This window comes from Piliocolobus tephrosceles, chromosome 2, assembly GCF_002776525.5.
Source record: "Piliocolobus tephrosceles isolate RC106 chromosome 2, ASM277652v3, whole genome shotgun sequence".
NCBI lineage: Eukaryota > Metazoa > Chordata > Mammalia > Primates > Cercopithecidae > Piliocolobus > Piliocolobus tephrosceles.
The window spans coordinates 37,645,072-37,664,587 of NC_045435.1; the positions used below are offsets into that span (position 1 = coordinate 37,645,072).

General features: G+C 43.5%; 2 protein-coding genes and 1 non-coding gene across 4 annotated transcripts in view; all 3 read left to right on the plus strand.

The window, feature by feature from the left end:
* The window catches only part of ARGFX (arginine-fifty homeobox), a 15,121-nt gene extending 12,145 nt beyond the window's left edge, over positions 1-2,976 (plus strand). For both annotated transcript variants that reach the window (XM_023211065.2, XM_023211075.2), the window contains 2 exons: positions 930-1,078; positions 2,356-2,976. In XM_023211065.2, coding sequence (XP_023066833.2) covers positions 930-1,078; positions 2,356-2,961 — 755 coding nt within the window. In that variant the 3' untranslated portion in view covers positions 2,962-2,976. The remainder of the gene's footprint in view (positions 1-929; positions 1,079-2,355) is intronic.
* A 5,299-nt stretch (positions 2,977-8,275) lies between these two features.
* On the plus strand, positions 8,276-8,378 carry LOC111545465. The gene has a single exon (XR_002732473.1). It is a non-coding gene; the product is annotated as a small nucleolar RNA U13 (small nucleolar RNA).
* A 1,986-nt stretch (positions 8,379-10,364) lies between these two features.
* Positions 10,365-19,516, plus strand: part of FBXO40 (F-box protein 40) — a 36,512-nt gene continuing 27,360 nt past the window's right edge. The window contains exon 1 of the mRNA XM_023214434.2: positions 10,365-10,485. The gene's annotated coding sequence lies outside the window, so the exon portion shown is untranslated. The remainder of the gene's footprint in view (positions 10,486-19,516) is intronic.

The following is a 19,516-nucleotide window of genomic DNA, read 5'->3' on the forward strand; positions in this document are numbered from 1 at the left end:
TTAGTAGAGACGGGGTTTTACCATGTTAGCCAGGATGGTCTCGATCTTCTGACCTCATGATTCGCCCGCCTTGGCCTCCCAAAGTGCTGGGATTACAGACGTAAACCACCGTGCCCAGCAGAAAAAAATGTTTTTTAATTAGCCAGGAGTGATGATAGTGCCTGTAGTCCTAGCTACTCAGGAGGACGAGGCCAGAGGATTGCAGGAGCTCAAGAATTCAAGGTTGCAATGAATTATGATCGTGCCACAGCACTCCAGCCTGGGCAATAGAGCAAGATCCTGTCTCTAAAAAGAGAGAGAGAGAGAGAGAGAGAAAGAAAAATCCTATTTGCCAGATGAGATGGGCTGGATTTCTGAACAAATAAATGAAAAGAGGAAACCCATTTAGACCAGTGGGTTATATTCAGGTGCAAAGACATAGGGTTTATTCCTAGTTTTTTCTATTTCATAATAAAAAAAAAATTTGGCTAGCTCTTGCACAGAATATTCCTAGTTTCTAGAATGACGAACGTGTGAGAAAGATGAGAAGACAGAAGCTACTATCCTCTGTCCTGAGGTTAGGTAGGGTAGAAAGACTGAGTTCCAGAGAATAAAAGTAAAACAGAAAACTTTTCAGTGCAGGCAGGCAAACTAAAACTCAGGGGAGCCAGTTTCCAGAGTGAACAGACTGAGTACACAGAAAACTGAAGAGGTAACTCATGTCCTATCAGAGACAAAATCTCAGAAAGCAGAGAATAGAGCATTGTTACACAGGGCTCAGCCATTCAGAATCAAGACCTGGGATCTGCATTTTCTGGATCTTAAGCCTGGTTGGAGGAAAGGCATGGGAGATTCACCATAGTGATTTGTTTTTTGGTTTTTGTTGCTTTGGTGGGGGGAGAGATTGGTAATGTAAATGTAACCACCCCTTCTTTATCTCTGCCCTGAAGCAATATGGAGAAGGCATCAAGAACGTACTTCATTCTCCCACCAACAGTATGAAGAGCTAGAAGCTCTGTTTAGCCAGACCATGTTCCCAGATAGAAATCTTCAGGAGAAACTAGCTTTGAAACTCAACCTGCCGGAGTCAACAGTAAAGGTCTGATCCACTGTGGTGTGCTTGGTACCCCCATCCAAGCCACATTCACCTATCCATCCTGGAAATTCCACACCCTCCACCCCTGCCCCACAATTGTATTTCATTGAGTACCTACTGAAACTGTATCAAACTGGGGACAGATTGGCCTCACTCAGGCAATTTGAAAAATGAGAAAAAATGAGGTTCAGAGGCAAAGTGACTGGGCCACAGAGATAAGAAATAGTGTTGCTAGAATTAAAACTCCAGAAATCAGATTTTTAACATTTGTACTATAGAGTTCAAATAGGGGAAAGGTGCTCATCCAGACAGACTCCTCGCTTAGAGTCTTTTTAAGCAAAGCCCTGCAATCTGTTTATTCATAATGCTACCAACAGGCAAGTAATACTCCCTCTAACCTCTGAGCCTGCTAAAGCCCATGATGTTTTTCTTTTTCTTCTTTCTTTTTTTTTTTTTTCTTTTTTTAGAGATGAGGTCTCACTATGTTGCCCAGGCTGGTCTCAAACTCCTGAGCTCAAGTGATCCCCTCGCCTCAGACTCTCAAAGTGCCAGGATTACAGATGTGAGCCACCGTGACTAGCCATACATTTTTTTTTTTTTTTTTTTTTTTTTTTTTGAGACAGAGTCTCTCTCTGTCACCCAGGCTGGAGTGCAGTGGCGCAATTTCCACTCACTGCAAGCTCCGCCTCCCGGGTTCACGCCATTCTCCTGCCTCAGCCTCCCGTGTAGCTAGGACTATAGGCGCCCGCCACTGTACCCGGCTAATTTTTGTAGTTTTAGTAGAGGCGGGGTTTCACCGTGTTAGCCAGGATGGTCTCGATCTCCTGACCTCATGATCCGCCCGTCTCGGCCTCCCAAAGTGCTGGGATAACAGGCGTGAGCCACTGCGCCCGGCCGGCCATACATTTTTATTGGAGTATTCCTTATAGTAGAGGCCTCCTGAAATAATCCTTAAAAATCCTTCAGTTCAAATTATTCACCTCTCCCTAGATCCTAGATCCCTGAACTAGCCTCTCTTCTCTAGAGTTCAGGACCCTGTCTCTGAACCCTCTCACAAACCCTGAAACACACCCACTCTCTTCCTTTCTGGGGTCCCAGACCTGATCTTCCTCATCCCTCCTATTGACTCCAGTCATGCCCATCTCTGCTCTTGCAGAGCCCAGTGTCATGGTGGATTTGAGAGGACATTAAGATTATAACCTGGCTGTTTTCACTCAGGAGAAGCCTCAAATGCCTTCTCCAAGAACAGCCCACAATCTCCCCTCTTCCCCCACTCCCAGGTTTGGTTTAGGAACCGGCGATTCAAATTGAAGAAGCAGCAGAAGCAGCAGCAGCAGCAGCAGCAGCAGCAGCAATCAGCAAAGCAACGAAACCAGATCCCTTCATCCAAGAAGAACATGCCCACCTCCCCCAGAACATCCCTCAATCCTTATGCTTTTTCTCCTGTGGTCTCAGATTTCTACAGCTCCCTTCCACCTCAGCCCTTAGACCCTTCCAATCGGGCATGGAACTCTACCTTCACTGAGAGTTCCACAAGTGACTTCCAAATGCAAGATACTCAGTGGGAGAGGCTGGTGGCCTCAGTTCCTGCTTTGTACTCTGATGCCTATGACATATTCCAAATCATAGAACTGTACAATCTTCCTGATGAGAATGGGATATCCAGCTCTTCTTTCCACTGTCTGTATCAGTATCTCTCACCCACAGAGTACCAGGTAGGAGGACAGGGTTCCTCTCTCAGCACCTTTGCTGGTCCAGCTGTAGGCCTATCTTCCGCACAAACCTGGCCCAGTATGACAAGCCAAGGCTGTGAAGCCTACAGTCTAACAGATAGCCTGGAATTCCAGAAAACCTCCAATATGGTAGACTTGGGACTAGAGTACTAATAAATATGGACCATTTAGAAAGGAGGTCTTCTTGCCTCTTGTACATGACTTTTTTTTCCTTTGTCTCATTTTAACCCAAACATCTGGGTCTGTGCCTCTGATTTCCATGGGAATGTTGCAAAAAGAGTTTTCCAAGTAGAGCTGGGCACTACGTAATCAGCCCCACAATTCTCCCTGAGAAGCCTGCCTAGTCCCTTACACGGCCAATGAGACTCCAAAATTCCCTTCCCAAAACTATCCTGGAGTTTCTAAAAGTAGGACAGTGATTTGGGGGTTTTCCACTTCATTTTTATGAAAGTAGGTCTCACTCTGTCACCCAGGCTGGAATATAGTGGTACAATCACAGCTCACCAAAGCCTTGACCTCCTGGGCTCAGGTGATCCTCCCACCTCAGCCTCCTGAGTAGCGAGGACTACAGGTGCCCGCCACCACACCTGGCTAATTTTTGTTTTTGAGACAGAGTTTCGCACTGTCACCCAGGGTGGAGTACAGTGGCAGGATATCGGCTCACTGCAACCTCCACCTCCCGGGATTCAAGTGATTCTCCTGCCTCAGTCTCCTGAGTAGCTGGGATTACAGGCATGTGCCACCATGCCTGGCTAAATTTTGTATTTTTAGTAGAGATGGGGGTTTCACCATGTTGCCCAGGCTGGTCTCGACCTCCTGACCTCCAGTGATCCACCTGCCTTGACCTCTCAAAGTGCTGGGATTACAACACTTTGAGCCACTGAGCCTGGTCAATTTTTGTAGTTTTTGTAGAGACGAGGTTTTGCCACGTTGCCCAAGCTGGTCTTGACTTCTTGGACTTAACACTGTCCACCTGCCTCAGCCTCCCAAAGTGCTAGGAATACAGGAGTGCACCATTGCACCCAGCTGGGTTATCCAATTTAAAAACTCTTTTTTTTTTTTTTTTTCAAGGAAACCAAAGAAAACATCATCCACTTTCTCTCTGTATCGTTCCGATTTTAGTATATGTGTTGCGGAAGTGAGCACACTATCATCCACTTTTAATGAGAGGAAGTCATAAACTTACATTTTGTTTCCAATTTTTAGGGTTTTTGTTGTTGCTGTTGTTGTTTTTTGAGACAGCACTCTGTCACTGAAGCTGGAGTGCAGTGGCACCATCTTGGCTCACTGCAGTCTCTGCCTCCTGGACTCAAACAATCCTCCCACCTCAGCCTTCTGAGTAGCTGAGACTACAGACACACATCACCATGCCTGACTAATTTTTGTATTTTTAGCAGAGACGGGGTCTTGCCATATTGCCCAGGCTGAGTTTGGGTTTTTTTTTTTTTAAGGGGACTTTCAGTCCTAATTTGAGGGGAAATCACTATTACCACTAGTTTTAATACATAGTACAATGAATATATATTACAATGGTCCAGACATAATAAAAGGTGTAAAAACTGGCACAGGAAGAAATAAAAACAGAGTTTTGAAGGTGAGATGGTAAACTTGCAAATCTAACAAAATAAATAGTCAAACTTTTAGAATGGGCCGGGCTCGGTGGCTCATGCCTGTAATCCCAGTACTTTGGGAGGCCGATGCAGGTGGATCACCTGAGGTCAGGAGTTCGAGACCAGCCTCGCCAACATGGTGAAACCCCGTCTCTACTAAAAATACAAAAATTAGCTGGGTGCGGTGGTGGGCGCCTGTAATCCCAGCTACTGGGGAGGCTGAGGCAGGAGAATTGCTTGAACCTGGGAGGCAGAGGTTGCAGTGAGCCGAGATCGCGCCATCACACTCCCGCCTGGGGGACAAAAGTGAGATTTTGTCTCAAAAAAAAAAAAAAAAAAAGGGCGTGGTGGCTCACGCCTGTAATCCTAGCACTTTGGGAGGCCAAGGCAGGTGGATCATGAGGTCAGGAGTTTGAGACCATCCTGGCCAACATGGTGAAACCGTGTCTCTACTGAAAACAAAAAATAGCTGAGTGTGGTTCAGGCGCCTATAATCCCAGCTACTCCGGAAGCTGAGGCAAGAGAATCGCTTGAACCCAGGAGGCAGAGTTTGCATTGAGCCAATATCGCGCCATTGCACTCCATCCTGGGCAACAGAGTGAGACTCAGTCTCAAAAAAAACCCAAAACTTTTAGAATGACATTTTAGCACATTTTCCAGCCACATGATCAACCTACGAAATTAGTATCATTTCTGAACACTGGTAATAAAGAAACATAAGGGCCAGGCGGGGTGGTTCACACCTGTAATCCCAGCACTTTGGGAGGCCAAGGTGGGTGGATCACAAGGTCAGGAGATTGAGACCAGCCTGACCAACATATTGAAACCCCGTCTCTACTAAAAATTAAAAAAAAATTAAAAAAAAAATTAACTGAGTGTGGTGGCACATGCCTGTAATCCCATACTTGGGAGACTGAGGAAGGATAATTGCTTGCACCTGGGAGGTGGAGGTTGTAGTGAGCTGAGATCGCACAACTGCACTCTAGCCTGGGCAACAGAGCAAGACTCCATCTCAAAAAATAAAAAAATAAAAATAAATAAACATAAGGTAAGTACTGCTCAATGAAAAATGTACAAGTACCTAGGAATTCATGAAGAAAATACCTCTGTGGAGAAAACTTCAGAACTTAAAAAAGAACACAGAAAATGTTTTGAATACACCAGGCATGGTGGCTCACGCCTGTAATGCTAGCACTTTTGGAGGCCAAGGCGAGCAGATCAAGAGATCGAAACCATCCTGGCCAACATGGTGAAATCCTGCCTCTACTAAAAATACAAAAAAAAAAAAAAAAAAAAAAAGAATTAGCTGGGCATGATGGCACACATCTGTAGTCCCAGCTACTTGGGAGACTGAAGCAGGAGAATCACGAGGATTGAAATTATGCAGTGTGTTCTCCAAACATGATGGAATGAATTTAGAAATCAATAGTGGAAGAAAATTCGGGAAATTCACAAATATGTGGATATTAAACAGCACATTCCTAAATAACCAATGGTTAAAGAGGAAATCACAGTCTGAGCAACATGGCAAAACCCTGTCTCTACAAAAAATAAAAAATTAGCTGGGCATGGCGGCCAGAGCCCATGGTCCCAGCTACTCGGGAGGCTGAGGTAAGAGGATCCCTTGAGCCACAGAGGTCGAGGCTGCAGTGAGCCGTGACTGTGCCACTGCACTCCAGCTTGAGCAACACAGTGATACTGTCTCAATAGATAAATAGAAGAAATCATAAGTAAAATTGGAAAACACTTGTAACTGAAAAAAACAAAAGCACAACAAACCAAAACATGGGATAAAGCTAAATCAACGCCTAGAAGGAAATTTATAGCTTCAAATGCTTACATTTTTTTTTTTTTTTTAAAAAGGTCTCAGATCAATAGTTTTACACAGGAAGGAAGTGGCATAGTTTTATTAATATCTGTCAAATTAAACTTTAAGGCAAAACTTTTTTATTGAGATGGAGTCTTGTTCTGTCACCCAGACTGTGCAATCTCAGCTCACTGCAACCTCCAACTCCCGGGTTCAAACAATTCTCCTGCCTTAGCCTCCCAAGTAGCTGGGACTACAGGTGTATGCCACCACACCTGGCTAATTTTTGTATTTTTAGTAGAGACGGGGTTTTGCCATATTGCCCAGGCTGGCCTCAAACACCTGAGCTCAAGTTATCCTCCCGCCTCAGCCTCCCAAAGGGCTGAGACTATAGGTGTGAGCCACCTCACCCAGCCAAAAGAGTTTTTTTAGAAATAAAGTATATTAGACAACAACAAAAGGAACAATTAACCTGAAACATATAATAACTCTGAACTTGTATATACTTAACATATACCCAAAATATATGAGACAAATTTTAACAAAAATTAAAATTCTTAAGAAAACTTCACCAATACATAGTTAAAATGTGGTATATTCATACAACACTCTCAATAATTGATAATAGCAGTCCAAAGAAACAGAAAGAAGGAAAGTCTAGAGCAGAAATAAATAAAAAGGAGAATAGAAAAGCAATACAGAAAAAATTTATGAAATCAAAAGCTGGTTCTTTGAAAAGATCAACAAAATGGCAAACGTTTAGCTAGATTGACACCCCCTCAAAAGACTCAAATTATTAGAATCAGAAACAAAAAGTCAAGATTTTATCACCAAACTTATAGAAATAAAAATTATTAGAAAGAAATACTATGAACAATTGAATGCCAACAAATTAGATAAATAAAATGGACAAATTCCTAGGAAGACACAGAATACCAAATCTGACTCCAGAAGAAATAGATGTTGTGAATAGAGCTTGCTACGGTATGAATGTGTCCCCCACAGCTCATGTGTTGGAAACTTACTCCCCAAAGCAGCAGCGTTGAGAGGTGGAACCTTTAAGGGTTATTAGGCAGAGCCCCCATGAATGGATTAATGCCATTATTGTGGGAGTGGGTTAGTTATCTCAGAAGTGGGTTCCTGATAAAAAGGATGGGTTCAGTCCTCTTCCCCAAAATCTTTATCCTCACCCCCACCTCTCTCTCTCTTCTGTCTCTCTCTCTCTGTCTCTCTAACCTCCTCCTCTCCCTTCCTTCTGCCATGGGAGGATGAAACATGAAGGCCCTGGCCAGATGTGGCCTCTCCGTCTTCCATCTGAGACTGGAAGACTTCCCACCTTCAGAACTGTACAAAATAAATCTGTCTTCTTCGCCAATTACCCAGTCTCAGGTATTCTGTTATAACAACACAAAAGCGGACTAAGACAGAGTTATAATAAGCACAGAGATTGAGTTAACAATTGAAAACTTCCCACAAAGAAAAGCCCAGTTCCAGATGGCTTCACTGCTAAATTCTACCAAAATGTTTAAAGAGGAATTGACAGTAATCCTTCACAAACTTTTCCAAAAAACAAAAGAGGAGGGAACTCATTTTATGAGATCGATATTGTCCGGATACCAAAGCTGAACAAAGATGCCATAAGGGAAGTATGGACTATAGTGAGTATCCCCTATCGGAAATGCTCGGAACCAGAAGCGTTTCGGATTTGGAATGTTTTGCATTTGGAATATTTGCACATACATAATGAGATATCTTGGGGATGGGACAGCAGCCTACACACAACTCATTTATGTTTCATATACACCTTATATACATAGCCTGAAGGTAATCGTACAATATTTTAAGTAATTGTGTGCACGAAACAAAGTTTTGACTGCGTTTTGACTATGACACATCGCATGAGACCAAGTGTGGAATTTTCCTCTTGTGGTGTCACATCAGTGCTCAAAGAGTTTTGGATTTTGAAGCATTTTGGAACTCAGATTTTCAGATTGGGGATACTCAACTTGTAATATCTCTTCTGAATATAGATGCAAAATTCCTCACTAAAGTCCTTTTGTAGTTCATCAATGTGATGACTGGGCATTCATGTGAATGTGTGAGAGTGCCACCCTCGAACCTTGTTTCAATGTTGGCACATTATGCATCTGACTTGAAAAAACAAATTATCAATAAAATTCTAACAAACTAAATTTAGCAACATGTAAAAAGGATAGATACCATGACCAAGTAGGGTTTATTCAGAAATGGAAGATTGATTCAACATAAAAAAATTCATCAATGTAATACACGATATTCATAGAACAAAGGACAAAAACCACATGATCATCTTGCTGGGCAGAAAAAGCATTTGATGAAGATTCACACTCTTTCTTGATTCACTCAACAAACTAGAACAATCAAACTCCTCACCTTCAACTTGATAAAGGTCATCTACAAAGATCCACAGGCAACATCGTACTTATTGGTGCAAGACTGAATGCTTGTCCCCTAAGATCAGGAACAAGTGAAGTGTGGCCACTCTCACCGCTCTTGTTAAACATAGTGCTGGAAGTTCTAGGCAGGGAAAAACAGCAAGAAAAGGAAGTAACAGGCATCCAAATTGCAAAGAAAGAAGTTAAAATATTTCTGTTAACAGATGGCATGATCTTGAAAATCCTTAGGAATCCACAAGAAAACTATTAGAACTAATAAACCAGTTCAGCAAAGTTTCAAGATTCAAGATCAGTGTAGAAATTTTTTACAATTTTTAAACTGCTATTTGCTCATTCCAAATAAGTTTATCTCTGTGGACATATATGTATGGAAGAATCCAGGGGAAAGGTTAATTCGATGGCTGTTAATCACAGCCAAATTTAGCACATCTGCTCTTAGTCAAAATACATTCAAATACATTCAAATAACAGCTGGCATTGTTGAGCACTTGGTATGTGGTACATATCATTCATGTGCCTTATGTGTACTGACAGTTACATGTGGTCAAATCAAGTATCATTGCCATTCCACAATGGAGAAAACTGAAATAGAAAATGGTTAAGTAAATTGGTCAAAATCACATACCTAATCCCAGCACTTTGGGAGACTGAGGCGGGAGGATCATGAGGTCAGGAGTTCAAGACAGGCCTGACCAACATGGTGAAACCTGGTCTCTACTAAAAATACAAAAATTAGCCAGGCATGGTGGCATGTGCCTGTAATCCCAGATACTCAGGAGGCTGAGGCAGGAGAATCACTTGAACCCGGGACGTGGAGGTTGCAGTGAGCCGAGATCATGCCACTGCACTCTGAGTGACAGAGCGAGACTCCATCTCAAAAAAAGAAAAAAGAAAAAAAAAAAAAAAAAACACCAAAGCCAGGATTCTATATGCTTTTTCCCCCCACAAGATCCTGAATGAGTTTATCTGAAGGTGATAAGATAAAGAACACTAGACTGAGAGTTAAACAAGCTCTCTGGGGCTTTCCTCTGGCTCTTCCACTAACAAGATGTGTGACCTTGGATGAGCAATTTCCCTTTTCTGAATCTCTGTCTCCTCATCTGTAAAAAGAGAGAGTTGGACTAAATGACAGCTAAAGCCTCCTACAACCTCTAATTCTCTCCCACTGGATTTACTCTACACCTGGTTTCTGAATTACAAACTCTCCCTTTTCCAGCCACCTAGGAAAGACGAGGACCAGGGGAGGACAGACACTTACTTGTCATGATAAGAGATAGGAGAAACCGAAGCAGGACAGCATGTCACTTACACAAGTTGCTGCTTCAGCCAGTGATGGGTTTAGGTGAGGAGCATGGTTATAATTAGAGCAGCAGCCAGTCCTGAATGCTCTGCCAGCCTCCTCCAGCACAGCTGGGCCTGCCGATTGCACATGTAGGAATCTGAGAGGCTGCTCTTGAAAATGATCCTTCTTAAAAGGATTTTCTTTCTTCCTCTAGGGAAGGAAAACCTATTGATATAAAACTTCACTTCCCATTCAGTTTCCCCTGCTAAATGCCACTCCAGGAGAGACTGAGTGTTGATAAATACAGGGGAAGGAAAAAGTCGTAAGCTGAGCCTGGTCACATTGCCCCTTGTGATATCGTTTTATTTTTAACTCTCAACACTTGGACTACTTCTGTTGAAGTTTTCTCTCCTTTCCGTGCCTTCCCAACAGAACTGTGTCCTCTACTGCAGCTGATGCAACCCGGCCACCTCCCAGCAATCCGCTTTGTTGCAATCAAGGGTTCAGGTGCAAGCAGATGCTGACTCAGCCCGTTCCATTAAGGTAAGCATTCAAACAGGAGCAGGTGCACCATGACGAGGATATTCAGAGGTGAATATGCAGATGAAGCTGAGCCGCATATCACTTCTGTGTCCTGTGGAAGAGGATTGTTAAGCAAATTAGTTATGTAAAGATGTGGGGGAAAGGCAGGCACTGAGAATGAGATCCAGCCTTGTGTAAATTTCTGTTTCCAATTCAAGAGCACGTAGGGCACTTGCTTTCTGACAGCTTAGGTTCTTTCTTCTATAATCAACCAGAGTAGTTATGATATCTGTAAAGTTACAGCATGGTGATGGGTGGAGGGATCTGGGGGAGTGGAGGAGGTGGTGAGGCAACAAGTGGAAGGTCTAGAACCCGGGATTTCTATTTCCTTTTCTTTCTTTTTTGAGACAGTCTTACTCTGTCGCCCAGGCTGGAGTGCAGTGGCACCATCTTGGCTCACTGCAGCCCCTACCTCCCAGGTTCAAGCGATTCTCCTGCCTCAACCTTCCAAGTAGCTGAGACTACAGGCACACACCACATCTGGCCAACTTTTGTATTTGTTTAGTAGAGACGGGGTTTCACCTCGATGGCCAGGCTGGTCTTGAACTCCCAGCCTCAAGTGATCTGCCCCCCCAGTCTCCAAAATTGCTGGGATTACAGGTGTGAGCCACTGTGCCTGGCCCAAAATTTCTATTATTTATTTATTTATTTATTTAATTCATTGTTATTATTATTTTTTTGAGACAGAGTCTCACTCTGTCGCCCAGGCTGGAGCACAGTGACGCAGTCTCAGCTCACTGCAATCTCCACCTTCTAAGTTCAAGAGATCCTCTGCTTCAGCCTCCTGAGTAGCTGGGACTACAGGCCTGTGCCACCACGCTTGGCTAATTTTTGTATTTTTAGTAGAGACGGGGTTTCACCTGTCTCTACAGGTTTTCGCCTGTTGGCCAGGCTGGTCTCGAACTCTTGGCCTCAAGTGATCTACCCCCTTTGGCCTCCCATAGTGTTGAGAATACAAGCAAGAGCAGCTGCGCTTGGTCAGAATTTCTCTTTTCTAAAGTCTTAATGTTGTGATCTTTTCTCCAGTCAACACTTGCTGTGTTTAATTGCAAGTCATTCTCATGTAGCTTAAAATTTCATCTGCTGTGTCATACCACCGGTTAACAAGCACAACTGTATTTTCTGTATGTACTATTGAAACTCTGCAGAGTTTAAAACCTTTTATTCTCCAACAATATTCTCTAAGTGTGGCCCTCTTCTCCCCAGCTCTCTTGAGTCCAAAATGCGTCCATGAAATATAAGTGAAATATTTTTCAAGTTGAAAAACTTATACAGGCTTATGCACCAAAACCAAAGATTGTTATAAGCTTGAACAATTTTGCATATTCAGAGGGATAAAAGTAGAATAACTAATGATACTTGAGGTATCAAAAGTTATACGTATAGACAGATAGTTTCTCGCTTCTAGAATAACTGTATAGTGTTGCATGCACTAAAAATTGGCAAGGTAAGGGAACAGTGTTTATTTTCTTGTTTTTCACTGGTTCAAAGTTCAGCTAAGGACATCCTGGGAAGTGGCCTATGCAGGAAAAGGGATTCTGTACACTCTGAACTTTGATGTGTACAGGCTAAAGCCACCAATGCCAAGTAAAAGGAGACCAAAAGTAACTATTCAGATACCTTAACTCCTGGTTCCTTCCTGCCTGTCTCTGTAACCTCCATATGTACCCCAAGACTCTGTTATAGGTGTCTGGGTTATAATTATGTCTGTTTCCTGGGCACAAGCAAATTCACTGTGTATAATCACCTAACTTCATTTAATTTTTCCAGGGCTTCCACAGCAGCAAGGTCTCCAAGGTGTATGCTGGGGCGCTGTCCTGGTGAAACTAGGGTGTGTTGGCTCACAAGTAACCAAGCAGACAGGTTGAGTCCCAGATACCCCTAGACAATCCAGTTACTTTAGCACTTTCTTGGTCAATACAATGGTAATTTAATAGAATAGTACTGATAAATTTATAGAATAGCACCAGATATGAGAATTAACTAGCTAATTCAATAACTAATAAACATAAAGGTAGAGAGATTTCTAGTATAGCTGGAGAAATCAGATTGTGAAGTGGAATGGATCTGGAAAAGGGTGGCTATGTTTTAGGATAAAGTGAAGGTACTGGAATTGCAGCGTCGAAGCCAAGGATTATGGAACCCAATGTGGGAATTATCCTCAGCAAATTGATTGTGATAAAATCTCAAGAAGGCAAAGAGATTACTTTAATAATTAACTTCATAAATTTTCTTTCTTTTTTTTTTTTGAGACAGAGTCTTGCTCTGTCGCCCGGGCTGGAGTGCAGTGGCCTGATCTCAGCTCACTGCAAGCTCCACCTCCCGGGTTTATGCCATTCTCCTGCCTCAGCCTCCCGAATAGCTGGGACTACAGGCGCCCGCCACCTCGCCCGGCTAGCTTTTTGTATTTTTCAGTAGAGACGGGGTTTCACCATGTTAGCCAGGATGGTCTCAAACTCCTGACCTCGTGATCCGCCCGTCTCGGCCTCCCAAAGTGCTGGGATTACAGGCTTGAGCCACCACGCCCGGCCAACTTCATAAATTTTCTTTCCCTACAATTAAATATTTCCATAGCAGAGAAACAGGTCAACAATGCATAATTAAAGTAATTAATTGACTGGTTAATAGGTTAAGAGTTAAAAATATCTTTGACCTTTAACTTTTAACCTTGTCACTTTCCCTGAAGTTAAAGCTCAGAAATAAATCATTATTGCCAGGGCCAGCCACATGAGGAGGCAGAATAGTTTAGTCACTGACATCATGTGAGGGGTGCTGAGAGGGCCCCTTGCCTAAAAATATCTCCCTGACATCAACCCTGTTTGCCTACTAACTTTAAAATTATAGAAAAGAATGTTAAAACTATTATCTGTTAATCCCATTCTCTTTTGCTTGAGTCAGTGATTTAAATACACCTGCTATATGTGTTAGCATGACTTTGTTGGCCAGCAACCCTCGGTCACCACCTCCTCCATCTTCCAGGCTTCGTCCTACTCTGCCCTTGGTACCATCTAAGCTGCCAACATGCCTTGGCTGTCACCACTCAGGTAGCTTTGTGTGGTGCTGTGATTTCTACAGACTCTCATAATAAAACTTCAAAGCACAGGCCGGGCGCGGTGGCTCAAGCCTGTAATCCCAGCACTTTGGGAGGCCGAGACGGGCGGATCACGAGGTCAGGAGATCGAGACCATCCTGGCTAACACGGTGAAACCCCGTCTCTACTAAAAAAAATACAAAAAAAACTAGCCGGGCGAGGTGGTGGGCGCCTGTAGTCCCAGCTACTCGGGAGGCTGAGGCAGGAGAATGGCGTAAACCCGGGAGGCGGAGCTTGCAGTGAGCTGAGATCCGGCCACTGCACTCCAGCCCGGGCAAGAGAGCGAGACTCTTGTCTCAAAAAAAAAAAACAAAAAAAAGACTCTTCAAAGCACAATAGAAAAAAGGCACGTGACTAGAACCAGACACTCTGGGAGCATAGACAAGACATTTCACTTCTCAGAGCCTCAGTATCTCTTCTAGGAAATAAGGAGGTTAAAACAGACCCTTTCCTTTCAAAATGAGGTCCTTAGAACATCAGCTTCATCTGGAGTTTGTTGCAAGGGAAAAGTCTCAGGCCTCACCCCGGCCCCACTGGATCAGAATCTGCATTTTAAAAAGGTTGCCTAGGTGATTCCTTTGCATGTTGAAGTTTGAGAAGCGATGGAATAGCAGATTTCTTATTATCTGCCTGATCCAGAGTTCAGATTCTATGACTGCCAAGTGTTTAAAAGAAAAAGTACTTTAATCGCCTGCAAACAATCTGGCAGAGCTCAGAGTATCTATTATAAATCCAGCCCACTGAGGTCTTTTCTTCAATGAGGCCTACATTAACCTAAGTTGAAATGATTTCCTTTTTACCTTAAAAAAAAGGCAGCCCCAATTAGCATACATCTGATATCACTCTACTTTCTTCCAAATTTGTTTCAAATTACTCTCACAGCTTTTAAAATGCTGCCTTTTTAATGGTTCAGTTTAATTCAATTCAATCCTATTCAATGTTCGTTGACTGAGTGCTGGGGGCAGTGTTGGCTCTACTCACCCTTCAGTCCCTAGAAGCCCATTTGGTGGGCCCTAAAGAGGTATTATCACCCTCTGTTGATATTCCGGTCAGACCTCCTTCCACTGCCTGCACACACCTCGCTGGCAACCCTTGTGCCCATCATTGGAACCTCTCTCACCATTCTCACCATCACAGCAACTTTGCCAGGTTCTGCCAACTGCCACAGTCAATCACAAGACAGAAGGCAAGTCTCAAGGACCACGCTTTCCTGTTTTCTTAATGAGCAGAATAACCCAGATGAGCAATAAAAATTACAAATTTTGGCCTAGGAAACAAAGATGCCTTCAAGTTGTCTTTATGGTATCTACAAAGTTTCAGTCCTAAAGCAATACTATTTGAATTCCTAAGTGCTTAAGGAATGGCTCATGGTGGTTAAAGGGGGCCGAAAGTGGGGGGAAGTGTGGAGGTTTACATTCTTAAAAGAGTGGGGAAATAATTTTTTAAATATAGAATTTCAATATCATCAAACTGACAGTGGAATATAAGATACACTGAAGTGAGGGGGACTGAAAATGGAAAGGCCAGACACGGGCTACAGGAGGACAATGGGAACACAGGAAGGCCGGGAGGAGGGAGTTGACTGTGAGAATGACCTTCCTCATAGAGTGACTCATCTATTACACACTCCTTATTTCATCTCATTTGATGCTCATGCAACTCTATGAGTTATTATAGGTCCTATTTTTTTTTTTTTAAGACAGAATTTCACTCTGTTGCCCAGGCTGGAGTGCAGTGGCATGATCTTGGCTCACTGCAACCTCTGCCTCCAGGGTTCAAGCGATTCTTGTGCCTCAGCCTCCTGAGCAGCTGGGATTACAGGTGCCTGACACCACACCCGGCCACTTTTTTGTAGTTTTAGTAGAGATGGGGTTTCTCCATGTTGGCTAGGCTGGTGTCGATCTCCTGACCTCAAGTGATCCACCGGCCTCAGCCTCCCAAAGTGCTGGGATTACAGGTGTGAGCCACCGTGCCCTGCCTATAAGCCCTATTTTTTGAATTAATAAATTAGCTTTAGGGAGATTAACTTGTCAAAAATCACTCAGCTTATTCATGGGAGTGCTCATTGATTTACTTTATATTGGGGGTGTCAGGTAAGGATTCTCTGTGGAGGTAACATGTAAGCAGAAAACTAAGTGGCAAGAAGGAGTCCACAGTGCAAATACAGAACGAGAGGAGAATTCTCCTGGTAGAAAGAGCAGGTACACAGGGCCTGTGCTGGAATAAGTGACAAGACCAGAGCAAAGTGCATAAGGGCGGGAGGTCAGGTAAAGGAGCAAGCAGGGGAGAGCTCATGCATGGCCTCATGGGCCAAGAGAAAGATTTCAGAGTTTATTTCCTTGTGAAGGGAATCCACTGGAAATTTTAAGTGGGGGAGTAATAACCTAGTTTTGTAAATTGTTAAAAATTACACTTCCTGCTTTTAAATATGGCCAATCCATTCTCCCCAAAATAGGAGCTTTAAAATTCCCCTGTCTTAGCAGTGAACATAATATGATTTAGATTTAAATACTCCAAAGATTCAAACAGAACTAGATTTTACTAGATGTGCTAGATGTAGTTTAAATGGAATATGAGTTGGTGGAAGGACCTGGTGTGTGAATTGAGACATGGTGAAAATGGAAGGAGCAAGACTGATTATAAACCCATTGCACTATGCCGGGTAAGCAAGGATGATGCCTGGCATTGGGCAGTGGTGGAGATGGAAAGAAGTGGGTAGAATTTGCCCACTCCTTTTCCAGATCTTTCATCAAGGCCATCCCACCTAACTGGCAATCCTTCCACCTTGGTCTCCCACAGTGCTGGGATTACAGGCATGAGCCACTGAACTGGGCCCAATTTACTCCTTTCTGCGTGGTCCACACAGCACCACAATCTGCATCAAATCGAGTTGCTGCCCCCTTGCCAGGTACTAAATGCTTCCCTATTTCTTTAAAAAAACAAGCTATCCTGAGGCTCACACACCTGGTCCTTCCACCAGCCTATGTTTCATTTAAACTACATCCAGCACATTCCGTATAGATCTTCGGACTATTTAAGTCTAACCTTTATTAGTTTGACTGCTATCTCCTACAGGGGAACTTTAACACTCATATTTTGGAGAAAATGTGTCGACCATATATTTAACTTTTGTTCATTTTTAAGAGGATAGAACATACTGCTTTTTCAGACAAGAAGCAAGAATTTAAATGTGAACACAGGGGCCAGGCGCAGTGGCTAATGCCTGTAATCCTAGCACTTTGGGAGGCTGAGGTGGGTGGATCACCTGAGGCCAGGAGTTCGAGACCAGCCTGGTCAACATGGCAAAACCCCCGTCTCTACTAAAAATACAAAAATTAGCTGGGTGTGGTGGCACATACCTGTAATCCCAGCTACTCAGTAGGCTGAGGAAGGAGAGTCGCTTGAACCTGGGAGGTGGAGGTTGCAGTAAGCCGAGATCGTGCTACTGCACTCCAGCCTGGGTAACAGGAGCGAGATTCTGATTCTAAAAAAAAAAATAAAAAAGTGAACACAAGGCATAGAAATTAAAAGGGAAATGGCATCTGGATAGCCATACTCTGTCTCAGGCATAGATTTTTGTCAGCCTTTTCACAGTGAAGAGTTTCTATAATCTGAGTGCTTTGATCTAGTAGATATTTCATTTTAAATATCAGAAACCATATTGTAGTGCATACACACACACACACATATATATTATGATTTTTTTTTTTTTGAGACGAAGTCTCACTCTGGTGCCCAGGCTGGAGTGCAGTGGCATGATCACGGCTCACTACAGCCTCAATCTCTCAGGCTCAAGCAGTCCTCCCGTGGCAGCCCTCCAAGTAGGTAAGACTACAGGCATGTGTCACACTTGGCTGTTTTTTTGTTTCTTTTTTAGTAGAGACAAGGTCTTGCTATGTTGCCCAGGCTGGTCTCAATCTCCTGAGCTCAAGCAATCTCCCACCTCGGCCTCCCAATGTGCTGGGATTATAGACATAAGCCACAGCACCTGACCTACGTAGTGCATATTTTTTAACCCTACAACCTTCCCTTTCACATTTATATCCTCTGAAATGCAAAGCCATTGGGCCTAGATGCTCCTCTTGTTTTCTCTGCTCAAAGAGGGCACAGTATGGGATATGATCCAAAGAAGTACCAAAAAAATCACCATAAGGATGGAGGTGCTTCCTAAGGAAGGGCATCTGGCTCCTTTACAACCTGAAAAGATCAATACATGTGGACACTATTCTATGCCCCATCTCTAGCGATGGGCTTGCATTTTCCCCAGACCATGTGGATCAAACACCTGTGTCTCTGTGGGTCTTTGAGGGTCAAGTGTGATGTAGCAAAGAGTATAGAGTTTGAAGACAGACAGGCCTAGGCCTCTTTGTGCTTCAGAATCCTTATTCGTAAATTGGAAATGGTAGTACCCACCTCACATGGTTGTTGTGAGAATTAAATGAGGTGTTATGTAAAAGCATAGGAAAGGCACTAACATTTCATTTCTCTGCCTCCATGACACCCAAAACGCAGAGAAATCTGTCAATCTAGGAAAGTTAGACAAACCCCATGGAGGATAAGGATCCTGTTACTGTGCACAGGAGCAGAGAAGATTGGGAGGACAGGGCATCTTCTATTGCAAGGCAACCAATGATATATCTAATTTGATCATTTTGTGGCAACACCAGTTGGCTCCTACTTAAGGTGATCAATCAACTGTCCAAGTTTGCCCAGGACTCAGGCATTTTCTGGGACATGGGACTTTCAGTGGTAAACCAGGAGAGTCCCAAGCAAACCAGGACAAATTGGTCATCCCACTTACCCAGCCATGATTAGACTATCGAGAGTTCCAGATTGACCCTTATCTCAGTGAGAACAATTTCCCCCACATATACAACAAAAGGCTCAGATGTGCTTTGTTCACAGATGTGAGGCTATTTCATCTTCCCCCTTCCTTTCACTGGCAAACTTCGCTGGAGTGGTCTCCACTCACCACGCCTTTCTGCTCTGCACACGTCCTCTCTCAGTCAGTTGTGGGGTGTAGCTCCAAAGCCTGGTAGGAGATCTTTAAATAGCAACACGAAAAAAACAAAAGCATCTTTGTTATCTCTTAAAGGGAAATTTTCAAGTAACTTCAAAGAGCTGGAGAGCAATAAGGCTGTACCATAAATGTTTCCAGCTTCAATAATACTGTTCCCAAGAAAATACTGTTCCCAAGAACCATACTCCTAGTGCTGAAGGATAACAAATGATTGAGCTTAAGAGTTAATCACCAGTGTCCATCCAGGCAGACACATTCCTGCTGCTGGGGCAGAGTTCTCACCGCATACGTGGAAGCACACAGAACTAGCCAGCCCTTCTTTTCCTTCCCAGGAACTGAGCTCAACTTAATGACAGAACAAGCTGGCAAATATGAAGTTAGACATTCCTGGAGCTGGTAGCTTTTTTCACAGAGCCTTATTCCATTTGTGATTTTCCCCTTCTTTCCCATCTGAAAACCAGCATGGGACTCTGAATTATCCAGACTTTGTCCTCACTGGTGAATTTATCTTCTGAATAAAAATAGATGGTCACATTCTCTCAGCCAGGACAGGCCCTGCCAACAATGGAGTATATGCTTACTAGCTTTTCCTTCCTCTATAAGCAAACGACACATTTGCAGTGGCTAAGGGTCACACTGCACAGCTGAAATGCCATACTTGCTCCAGCAAGAGCTCTTTGGGGACCTCCCATAAGCAGTAGCATTGTCATCATTTTTTTTTTTTTTTTTTTTTTGAGACGGAGTCTTGCTCTGTCGCCCGGGGTTGGAGTGCAGTGGCCGGATCTCAGGTCACTGCAAGCTCCGCCTCCCGGGTTTATGCCATTCTGCCTCAGCCTCCGGAGTAGCTGGGACTACAGGCGCCAGCCACCTCGCCTGGCTAG